At 40.3% G+C, this 12,725-nt stretch overlaps 1 protein-coding gene across 2 annotated transcripts in view; it reads right to left on the bottom strand.

Moving 5' to 3' along the window:
• Positions 1-12,725, bottom strand: part of LOC148020203 (dynamin-2A-like) — a 31,120-nt gene that overhangs the window by 15,055 nt on the left and 3,340 nt on the right. For both annotated transcript variants that reach the window (XM_087700513.1, XM_087700512.1), the window contains exons 4-10: positions 10,513-10,617; positions 8,916-8,977; positions 4,449-4,566; positions 4,030-4,372; positions 3,444-3,591; positions 3,225-3,326; positions 2,510-2,629 (exon numbers count right to left, since the gene is read on the bottom strand). In XM_087700513.1, the coding sequence (XP_087556639.1) occupies positions 2,510-2,629; positions 3,225-3,326; positions 3,444-3,591; positions 4,030-4,372; positions 4,449-4,566; positions 8,916-8,977; positions 10,513-10,617 (998 nt within the window). The remainder of the gene's footprint in view (positions 1-2,509; positions 2,630-3,224; positions 3,327-3,443; positions 3,592-4,029; positions 4,373-4,448; positions 4,567-8,915; positions 8,978-10,512; positions 10,618-12,725) is intronic.

Raw genomic sequence — 12,725 nt, 5'->3', positions numbered from 1 at the left:
TCTCTCATATCACCAAATGCTTGGCTTGACTATGGAAGACAATTGTACGATGTTTCATGAAAGAGCGCATGGCATACCCATACAATTTCAGGAGCCTTGAACACGAAGCTTTGGCTCTTTTGACACTTTGGTCACACCTGCACTTCTGTATGGGGCCCCCATATGGGGATCGAGCCTCTACCACACGAGAAGAACCACAAGATCAACCACTACCCCCGAGGGAGGAGATATATAAAGGATGGGAGCAGCTAGAGAGACCCCTAGTACTAATAATTTCATGGATGATTAGGAATAGGCCCTATGTACCACATAAGATTATCAAAGCAAAAATGGGAGCACCACCCATTGTAGCAAAGGCCCTCTTCTAGACAGTGACTTTCTCGCAAAGTCTCTAGACCTTGCCAAGACAAAGATCCTCCCAACTTGCACTAGAGTGGTCTAGACAACTAGCATTATAGGGGGATACTCAATGCTGCTATGTTCGCACAGAGGCATGGCTATGGCTACATAGATTACACATGGATCACCTCCCATCACTCCGGTACAGCTCGGACTACCCTCACTTGGAGCTCAACTAAGAAAAGCTAAACCGCATCATCATGATGGACGTTTTTCAGATACACACAGCCAGGACATGGGTGACACCTACTGAGAATCTGGAGACAAAGATGGCTTTTTACAGAAAGCATCTTCTACACATATCCCCTGATGGCTTTGTTGTCCGCTCAAGATACATGGATCCATGCTTGTCTCATGGTGTACAATGAGTCATTGGACAGCTCTGTATATCCTCACACTAGCTCTGAATTGAGACAGGTAGATATGGTCCAAACTCCCTCCCCCCTAAGGACAAGATTTGCCAACTCTATCAACTTGAGCTAAAGACAAAGGAGCACTACTTATGCAAATGCCCAACGTACTATGAGATCCAAGGGTGCTTCCACTGTCTGTTCAAAGAGGGATTTGGGCCATTATCCAAGGTGATAGATATCTTGGATCAGAGATGTCTCGAGCTCTTTTTACTGGAGCTACGCCGCCATAGAGAGCACCTCTTATGAACCTAGGAGCAAAGACATGGAGCCACACACTAGCACACACTCACGGAGTTCTACAGAGCATCAACCACTCCCTCCACTATAGAGCCCTCATTGAACCAACTAACGGCCCCACCACAAGGGACCACCCTAGAGATAGCCACAAAGAAATGCAAAGCCCGTAGCCCACACCCAACTCATCTAGACCCTCACAGGAGGTATCATCAGCCTCATTGGGGGACCATAACTCGCCACTTCAACCTCTCTATGCTAGATAGACACACGAGAGATATCTTGGCATGAGAGTGCCTCCTGAGCAATTCCACATTGTATTGACATCATTTTGTACTCATCAGCTATGTATCGTTTACTATTTATTTTCCATTTAGTTAGTCATAGCATTAGATGACAGCTATTTTGGGACTTGGGAAATATGCCAATTTGGCTTTTTGTAGATGTTAATATAACTTTCTTTTTTTCTTTCTTTCTCCCACCCCCCAAGATGGAACCAAAAGTCTACAAAAGACACAAGGCCACAGTAACACAAGAAGGGGATCACGAAGTAGGCTATAAAGAAGCAAACCTTCTCCAAGATTTGCACCCCTCACTGCTATAAAGAAGCAGTGCACAATATCCAGTTATAAGAGCCAAAGCTCTGGCATTCAGTCATGCAAGTTACCCTGGCCTTCATGTGTAGAGCTACTTTCTAGGAACCTGACCTTCATAATGGACAGCAGAGGATGGGTTCTAATGATCACCACAATGGAAAAACCACTGGTTCTGATGATCACCAAGATGGAGGCGCCACCAGGCACTCCCAAGAAGATTTAATTCATCGAAGCCCCTCCCTCCCTCTTTTATCTGCCATTCTAGAGAACCCCTTGCAAGAGTGTCATCCATGAGAGGTCAGCAACAGACTCACATACTCATACACTACCTGCTAGTCTCAGCCTGAAAACCCGTAGCAAGGACATTCTGAAGTATCATTCATGAAAGGTCAAGCAACAAACTCATGTACTCATTCCTACACCACCTACCAGTCTGGGTTTGGACTTTAATCCCGTGTGCATACTCATTCCAGCACTTCATTTATATAGCCAGTTCCTCCCTCACATACAGTGCATTTGACTTCTTGTGTGTTCTACACCAGCAGTTTTGTACCAAGTATTCCATGGAAGATATACAACTGTTTCCATGGTCATATAGCCGGATGGGCCCCTTTAAAGGCATTGATGTGCCCCTCTCCATCTCTGTTTCTCCACCTCTGTCTTATGAGCAGGCACCACAGAAGAAGCACATATCCCTTGACAAGCCGAGAATCCTTGCATTGCTCCATATGCCACAGTATGTCTTTTCTCAATATAGCAATCTCACCTGTCCCAACTCTCAATCCCTCTTAAGTTTATGTTTCTATTTATGAATACATTGGCTAAAAACCTGCATTGTATCTCCAATCAGGAAGAGTTAATTCTGACCTCATCAACACATTGTCGAGCAGGATCTTTTGCCAGCTCTAGAACTTTACGAACAAGGGCCCGCAAACCCTTCTCCGGGGAAATCAGGTAGGGTTGATATCCATCTGCTTCAAGTACAACCTGCAAGATGAATTACATTGAGAGTTTTGTAAAAGGTTATTAAAAACATGGGGAAAGTAAGTTATGCTCTAAACCCTTACCTGACCAAAGAAAAATACATATTTAACTTAGCACAATATATGCTCAATGCCAAAGGAAAACACAAAGTTTCTTATTCACTATGGTCATCCGCAAAGACAGAAACAGGAATGCTTTCTTTTGCTGAAACCCAAAGTACATAGAATATGAGGGCCTATTGGTTTTGGAGCATGGAAGAAAACCTTCTTACTGGAGTGCTACTCTTTTATACTCGGTCTATACTGAGTAGGAAAGAGTAGCACTTCAGTAGAAAACATAAACTACATTATACATAAAATGAGGAAGCTCAATTCAATGTCAATATAAAACCATCACCACCCACTATTTATGTTTGTGGTGATAAAGCAAAAGCAGGCATCTTCAGCGAGGCAAGCAAGCACAGGCATTCAATTTAACCCAAAGAACTTGGGCCAGATTCAATGTGTTGATAGTGAGAGTAAAAACTGATAAACAGTGAAGGCAAAAACGAACAGCACAACAGATCATTTATGATGAACAATTGTCTGAGGTATGCTACCTTCTTGACACTGCTTAGTTCGAATATATCGTTTAAAGGAAGCTGTTTTATCCTGTTTGGAAGGGCACCTTCAAAGCTTGACACCACTTTCCAGCTACCACCCTGTGAATTTGTTGTCTTTGAGAATATGACATTTCTAAATAAAGGATACTCGGAAAAAGCATAATGTTACCACCACATGAGTAAGAACAGATCATGCATAAGTCCTCCAGAACTCACCTCCCCTGTATTGATATGCTGAAGAAACTTGTCTTCAAATTCCCTACACAACTCAAGTGCAATTGCACGGGTTCCCTCTGAAGTTTGAACCAACTGCTCTCCCAACCTCACCAACTCATCCTCAACCACTTGAGTACGACCTTCCAGCCTGACAAAACAAAATAAGAAGTTGGCAGGCAGAGTGTCATTTAGAATCTGTTGCTCAAAGCAATACTCTCTAGTACCCTAAGAAGCTTCTAAGCTCTCATATAGTTAGCAGGGATGAATGACATTTCCAGTAATTCACCAACAGATGCTAAACACTGGAGACTGTGATTGTTACATCCATGCCAACATCATCTATATTGAGTTTGTTGAGATTCAGTAAGAGGCTTGCATCAAGCTCATATCAATGACTAATCTATGAACAATACAGAGTGCAAAACATCCATGCCACAGAATTTTGTCATGGACCATGTTAACATAAATCTGGCATGTAATCAAAGCTCATGTGTTCACTTAAGACAAGTGTAACTGCCCCAGGCATACCAATGTATACAATCCTGTACTACTTCTTGTTCAACCTTAATGAAGCATCCCTTCTCACCCTGAAAGAATACTTGGCAAACGTAGCTTCAAACGCTTTCGAATCTGACGTGACAAGGTATCCATCAGAGCATTTCTTCCCAGCTTTGTTTGAGGTGCACTACTGAGAATTGATTTCAAGCTCTCCATCTCTGCCCTCCATGCTGTCTCAAGGGTGTTATCAGCTCCAACTGAACCAGTATGAGCAGCAGCGATGGAAACAGATTGACCAATCAAAGCCACCCATGGAACATCAAGAGTGATTGATGGACCCTGGCCCACAAGAAGTGCTTGAACAGCCGCCAGACATCGTTGATCAGAGGCTGCTTGGTCAACTTTGCTGATTACCCCAACAGTTCTAGATCCTGAAAATAACAAAACATTCTCATCACAAATACAAAACTTGATCACACCATTCACAGAACTCGCAGAATCACCCACCATCAGGATCAAGATTGTGTGCCATTCTAAGACCCCGGGAACTTGAAATTTCTGGGGCTTGGGCTGCAGGTACAACTACCAATAAGATTGCATCACCATGCTCTGTATATTCATTTACCTGCAAATTTACATTTAATAAACCAATTTAGTTGCAATTCCTGATTCAGTGTTTACAACTCGCTATATACACTCAAACTGCACATATGCACAAATGCATGCACATGCAAAAGATATGATCACATGCATACCCTCAAAAACAAGTGCACACACGTCTATGCTAGAGCATTGCCCTTCTGTTTCTTCTTCGCTCCCCCAAATCAAGGAATCCTTAAGTACCTAAAAGCAGAGGGCTGCTTTCCAAAATAAATAAATAAGCTTTACTTAAAAGTCTACCTCTTAGCCCAATAAAACTAAAGTGGTTTTTAAATAACTATTCCCTTTGCCATCAACCCATTGCTAAAGCATATGCCCTTATGGGCAGTGCTACATTAACTAATCTGACCCAAAACGTGATAAGGTATGGATTGTTGTAGCTAATGAGTACATGGTGCAACCATTGCTAGATGATATGGGCCTCTCTACAAAATGACAGACTTGGAACAAGTGATGATATGGGCCTCACTACAAATCATGGTGACCATGAAACATGCTTTACCACAGTTGAAATGTGAAATGCATTGCATTTCTCCAGGGTTGAAACGGGAAATGCATTTCAATACTACAACACTTCAATGTGCACCGTTTCACCTATCTGTTTCACTCCAAGAGAAAAGAGCAATTCCTCCAATTTGCCGAACATGAGCACTTTAAATGTGTTATTATGCCATTTCATGCGGGGTTTCACATATGACGTATGTAGGGGTGAAACATTTCAGCCTGAAATGTAAGTTTTTGGAAGTGAAACATTCCAGAGGCGAAAAGTTTCACCGTCACATTGCTACAAATAGAGTTGAAACTACGTCATCACCTATATCAATGTCAAACTCTTGTTATCATACTGGCTGTCAGCTGAGAAACACCTATATCTTATATGTACAGCTCATAGAGAGATGAAGGAACAAAAGCAACAGATAACCTTCAACTTTCCAAGTATTGAGCCATGAGATACAACACCAACAAAACTGTGTTGCAAATGGTATGTAACTGCTTTACCAATTGCAATAGAGCTCACAAACCTCCATCCTCCAGATGTCTGCGAGAACTCAGGTTACCCACTGAGTGCTGCTGCCAACACATGCAGAATGCTGCAAATCCCTGAAATGCAATCTGCTCAACAAAAGTCTCAATGTCATCAAATGAACTGGTTGACTTCAATCTGTGCTAGTTAGGCTCTGTTGACAGAGGGAATGTGTCCCTCCTTGTAGAGCTGGACTAGCAGGTCAACCTAGCATGAGACAAGACTCGCTGACCTTTCTGACCTGCCAATTGGCTGATCTGGTCAAAGCCCAGGGTCCATCTGCACTAAGTGGCACATTTGTGACCATCATCCATTGCTCACCACCTGGTTACTTACATGTGTGTCTACCTTCCAAGTCTAGCTGGCACATGTCCAGCTGGAGTAGTCCAGCAGAGAGACAATGGAGACACTGAATAAGTGCCATTTTCAAATTAATTTGTCAACTGATATGGACCCTTGGGGTTACTTTTACATGTGGCAACTAGAACCCTATAGTGTGACATTTTTCATTTAGTAAGCCCCTTACTCCCAAGCTAACATAAGATAAGTCATGATGTGAAACACCAAAACTATCCCTCAATCTTGCCAATAACTCAAGATATGGCATAATTTATAATATGCTTTCAGATATTGATGTTCACCATAAATTATTTTTACAATTGTAAGTTTTTCCTCAATGGGGCTTTTTCTATCCAGAATGTCACAATTGTAAGTTCTTCCTTGACAAGGCTCTTTCTATCCAAAATGTCATAGGTGAGTTCCAGATTATTGCAAGACCAAAACAATATTTAGGTTCCAAGTATAAAGGTGTGAATCTGTTTTCTTAGGTTCAATAAGAAAATGTGATCTTCCCTCGTATCAAGGTAGTCCACATATCTCCGAAGGAGAGAACTGGTAACTCAAACAATGATATTGTAGCAAACCTTTTGTATATCAATTATTACCAAGACATATTGGCTCGATGATTTCAAATTAATTTGATGCTCATGTACTTTGAAAGGCGATTTGTATTATTTAAGGGTGGCCAATGACCAAAACGCCCTATAATTATACTTGGGGTCATCATTGATAAGATGCCCAAGAGAAATCAAAAGTTTAGTCGTGTGGTTAGATTGACCAAAAAGCTCATATGAGTAAGACTTTTACACTCAAATAGTTACATTGACTAGAAGCCCATATAATGAGTGGTTTCAAAAAGTGAAACCAGATGCTCATGATAGAAGAAACAAACCATGAACTAGTGAACCTATATAATGAAGCGCTTCAAACCCTAAATTTGGCGACTCCTAAAATTTACCAAGACATATTGGCTCGATGATTTCAAATTAAATTGATGCTCATGTACTTTAAAGGCAATTTGTATTATTTAAAGGTGGCCAATGACCAGAACGCCCTATAATTATTACTTGGGTCGTCATTGATGAGATACCCAAGAGAAATCAAAAGTTTAATCGGGTGGTCAGATTGACCAAAAAGCTCATATGACTAAGACTTTTACACTCAGATAGTCACATTGACTAAAAGCCCATAAAATGAGTGGTTTCAAAAAGTGAAACCAGATGCTCATGATCGAAAAAACAAACCATGAACTAGTCAACCTATATAATGAAGCTCTTCAAACCCTAAATTTGGTGACTCCTAAAATTTAAGAGGTTCTATTTTTGAAAGTTACTCAAATGAAAATTCCGTTTACGACAAAGACTCCAAAATTTCACAAGGAACGATTTTGTCTTGAGCAACTATCTCAAATTCTTGACCATTTGAGAGATTTTTAGAGTAGAAAGTTTAAAAGCTTCTTTCTCTAGAAAAGTGACATGTGGCATCTAGAAGAGGCTATGTGTAATTTTGAAGAGACAAGTGTCCCTAACACTTGTTATTTTTTAGCAAACACTTGTTATTTGTAACCTCTACTTTCCAATTGTGAGCACCCAAGCCCACACCTATATATTCGAGATCTCTCTCCTCATTTGGAATAAGCTCTCATGTTGAAATTTCAACCACATGCTTTGTATTCTTCTAAGCACTTTCTACTTAGTTTGATCTAATCCAAGCACTAAAGAAGAAAAATCAAATTACTGCTCGAGTTTACAAAAATTAGGGTTTTAACAAAACCCTAATTTTCACAATTCCAAATCAACCTTTTGTATATGGTTCAAGCACTTGGTGCCTATGATTTTGTTTCAATAAATTCCTATAAAGGAGAAGGAGCAAGTTTCCCTCTCAACGTGGTATTCTCTCTCTCTCTCTCTCTCTCTCTCTCTCTCTCTCTCTCTCTCTATTTTCATGGTGATAATTGATCGAGGTAGTTCAAGTTCAAAGTATTGTCATTCTCACGTTCTTTCCCACGATTACAGATACAAAGGACTCTTATATGTTAGCAGCTATTGTGCATCTACTATGCACATTCAGGAGAGTAGCTTTCATGCTTACTATTTTGTCACACGTGATCTATAATTTTCAATACAACCCATTTTTAGCGCTAGTTCTGAATGTTTGAGCATGTGCAGCTCTCTCTCCAAATTCTGTGGTACGATAACAAATGGGCAATTTGGAGGACTACCACACGTTTACGAACACCTCCAAAGATAAACCTCCTTTTGACCAACTATTCCATGTTGCTGTAATGGTACCTCACCCTAATCTCGTAGTAAACAGGGCAGCAGCAAATGTGGTGCTCCTCCATTGCAGCCTCTAGTCCACAAAGCCAGTAAATGTGTTCCTCTAGTGCAATGTCCTCATATATCCCAGCTTGTGCCTTTAGCTGGTGTAATAAGTGTGGATCTGGCCACTATGTTTCTTCTTCTATACTAAGCATAGAAATATACTCTCTTCGCCGGGTTGTGGTACATGTGGCTGATAAGATGTATTTCAGTAATCTAGTCCTGGTCTTACAACATTCATCATCATACGAACTATTTTGAGGTGCTGTGTTCCATGGGTGTCTATTTGGAGAGGTTTTTCGATGTGGGAATGCATACATTTCTGCACAAGGTTGTTTTGAGCTCTAGCACTGCGCGTGTCCAATGTACTGATTTCAGCATGTCTAGCATGCTGGTCTCTTGACAGTCAAATCTACACGATCTAAAAGCCATCCAACGGTAAGACGAGTCTAGTGCTCTGAAGTAAATGCAGATGTGATATTTCAGTCCTTGAAGCTTTTAATTTAAGTAAACCAATATTCTGAACCGACTTTCTTTGCCTCAAGCAAGAGAAGAAAAGTGGATGAAAGAAATTCATCTTTAAAACCACATTTCCAACTGCTTGGAACTCAAATAAATCAAGATACTGACCATGGAATCATCAGACACACGTTGATCAAGGCCAGGGAGATCAATAAGCTTCAATGGCGGAGCTGCAAAAATACAGAGAAGCTTAGTACAAGGTTCATTTTTCTGAAATAATAAATAAATCTGTCTAATTTCAAACAGGAGGGAAGATCCAATCCAGACTGGTGTCGGAAGCAAAGTTTTTAAAAATATACACTGGGTATCCTCCAAAGTCCAGACTTGTGACTGGATAAGTGAGCAAACAAAGTGTTTAGCTAGGTATCAAAAGCATTGTACTTTTGAAAGTTCAAAACAGTCAAATCATTCTACTCTCTTAATCTGGTAAAGATGGTTCCTCTTTCATCTGCTCGCTGGCACTTGCACAACAGTACTATGCTCCCACTCCTTTCCAGAGAGATTCTATTGCGCTTTCAAGAGCAGTTTTAGGCCAAGCTCTGTGTCTCACCTTGCAAGTGTGTGTGCACAGGATGTGCTTGAAGCAAGATGCTAAACGCCAACTAGATCACATGCATATACATAGCAATCCAAGGAACATATGATGTTAATTTTGCACTCTGGCTCAAGTTGACAGAGAGAAGAGGCACAAAATACTGTAGGTTATTTCACCCAAATATTGGCACCACTCAGGGATCAGTTCATGTATACAAGGTCTATCTTATGTGAAGGCATTTTTAATAATGTATTCTTTAGGAATAGAGAATAATACATGGAAAACATACATCAGTCACAAATTAACAAACCCATCTCAATTGTAGGCCCATACATGGCAGGGAACACCATAGATACATGATTGTTATAGCAAATGGTGCTGTTTTTGAGACTACTGCAACTTCAGTACAGAGAAAATTTGAGGCAGTTGACCTTGGCAGAAGGCCCTGAAATCTTTGTATGAACATTGCAAGAGTCATGCAATGACAGTGACCTCTATCCCTTGGCTTGAGGGAAGGAAATACTAACCCATTGAAAAGATAAGAGCACTATAGGTTATCTTATCCAAATATCAGCACAACTAAGGGATCAGTTGATGTACTACATATGGTCTATCCTACGTGCAGGAGTTTTTAACAATACTTCCATTGGGCATAGGCAATGGTCATTAATTAAGCCATCTGAATCATTGGCTCATATATGACAGGGAGCACTATAGACACATGATTATATGCAGCTGGAGCTGTTCTTGAGACTACTGCAATTTGAACATAGAGACAATTTGAAGCTGTTGACCAGCATACTATAGACACATGCTAAACTGGTCTGAACATTCCAGGACATCTATAGATTACATGAATAAGAACAGGGAGCATTCTTAATATCAAAATCTGTACTGCAAGCAACAATTATGCTCTATTTCCATTCACTATACAAAGTCATGCAGAAACAAGAACACTCTTAGACAAGACCAAGATACTGTTACCTGCAATTGAACCAACTTACACATGGCATGAGAAAATTTGTAAAAAATATTAACTTTTAACCCTGAAAATGTTGGAACCCCATAAGACTTACAATTCCCACAAACAAAGAATATATCACTGCCAGTATGATAACCTTCAAGCTATAAGATTCAATAAAGTTGCATTTCAACATGGTGAAAGGAAACCTGTGCTTGAACGAAGTTTCAGGCTAATTTCTTCAGGACGCCCCCTCCCTGAAGATGACATTATTGCTTTACTCAACTTATCTTGCAAGGAATGACGGATTGCACCTACAAACATAAAATATATGAGTTTATGATTGCACAGCTAGGAAATCCAAAAATATAACTATAGTAAACCAAGTTAAACTTGTCACTCTCTGTCACATGAATACTCAAACTGGACATTTATCTTGATCCAATTGATGCTATCCAAAATTGGTATCATACTCTCCAGTTTGAGCACTTAACTAGAGACCTTAGAGAACTCGAGGCTTCATCTATTAAGACTTAAGTAACACAACTCCACTCTTTCACGCACAAAGTGTTCTAGAAGTGTTCTAGCTGGACCAGTTTGCTTGTCCAAAATAAAGTTTACACTCCCAAGCACTTCCAGTTCAATTACTCCCCTATGCTGATGAGATTCCTTAACAGCCATTTTTCACCTCCTTTATAGAGCTGGCAAAATTTATCCACTCCTGATTGTAGCCTTTTGTTATACCTTTTGAGTTGTGGACCTTACTAAAAATCTGTAGACACTTGGGCCTTGGGATAGCTGGTATGGCCTGAATACTTGGGTCTTCAGGTGGATTACAAATCTAACCAACATAGCTTCTGATTCCCAACTGACTTGACAAAGACAAATGATCAAGGCATAGGAGATGCTAATATATTCCCAAAGAGTTAGACCGAGATACAGAGAGAGAAAGAGAAGCCCCAAGAAATGATGCACATAAGCTGTGTCTGCAGTAGGAAAGTACAAGATCGTAGCCCTAAAAGGAAGGGCTGAGATACACCAAGGCTGAAAAATGAGAAAGTAGGGAAAGCAGGATGGGGTCGCAAATTTTAAAGCTCCGCATATCAATACATCTACAGCTAGCTTGGGGCCACTCTCACCAGCTGTCTAAACTGCAGCAAGTTGGCCCACCATGTAAAACAAATTGGCATGCAACATTGCAATGTCACTTGCAGCCCATCCACACTTGTCACAGCTCAATAATGCTGCTCCACCCAAGTCCCTCAAAATGTTCCAAGCTCCACTATTGAGGCATGACCATCCTCTTTTTGGTACAAGCCTTGCTTTTCACCTTAGCATATATCATGGATGACATGCATGTCAAGGTGATACACTTTGAACCACTACCATTGTAGCTGTCCTCTGATGGAAAGCTCCAATTAGAATTTCATGATCTAGGAACAAGTTTGATAATTGTTGCACAGCACCAACTATCAAAAGACATCTCTAACCCATGTGTTGTTGCCTTCACACTAACTTGTTCATATCCTAGATACTTGTCCCTAGCTGATCCAACCCAATCTAACATCCAATTCTGATGCTGAATAAGAAAATAGCTGCCACTTACACCTCCACCAAATGTCCACTTGTCTCATCTGCCATCACTTCTCATTCGGCCAAAATCACCAACCACCCATCTAACATGGCAAAAAATAATTGCTAAGCCACATAATTGCTGATACGTGTGAACATTTAGCTACACCACCTCATTCTGTGACGGATGGTCTAGAGCGCCAACCATGGGATGTATTGAAAGTGCTATGTTTGAAACAAGACTTGTGCAAATAGTTCTCATTATTCCTTACTTTTGCCTTCACACTCACCGTGTTCATTCTTTCTCTACTATGCACTCCTACTCATCTTTGTATCCATCAATTAGGGTCCTTTGTCTCAATGTAATTATAATTTTGGAAATTTTCTATTAAATTTGAGGCAATAGACAATAAAAATCAAATTTTGTAGAGCTTATTCTATAAGCTTGCACTAAATCCACAATTGTGTTTTATAGCATTGATGGCACAGATATGCATTGTATCATGGTGGTATGAGATGTCATAATCCTTCCCATTCTCAAGGTTACTCCAAATGACCAAATCATGAAGAATACTGATTATCATTTTTCCAATACTATTGGACTTTTGGCAATATGGGTCATGCTAGCTTAGAGTAATTTATCCAATGATTGTCAAAAGGGCCCAAACAAAGTCCAGTGATCTTTTGAAGTTTGAGGAAGGATGATATGATAAGCATTTTTAAGTTCAAAATATGAAGACATGATAAATGTACCCTAGCTTGGAAAGTGAGGAGTTTCAATTTTGGAAGTCTTGAACTAGTCTTTTCTAGTTTAGAAAGTGGCTTCCTCTTGGGATTACAATCTCACTAG

Source organism: Lygodium microphyllum, chromosome 19 (assembly GCF_053477565.2).
Source record: "Lygodium microphyllum isolate KBCC chromosome 19, Lygodium_microphyllum_v1.1.10, whole genome shotgun sequence".
NCBI lineage: Eukaryota > Viridiplantae > Streptophyta > Polypodiopsida > Schizaeales > Lygodiaceae > Lygodium > Lygodium microphyllum.
This window is presented reverse-complemented; position numbering and strand designations above follow the sequence as displayed.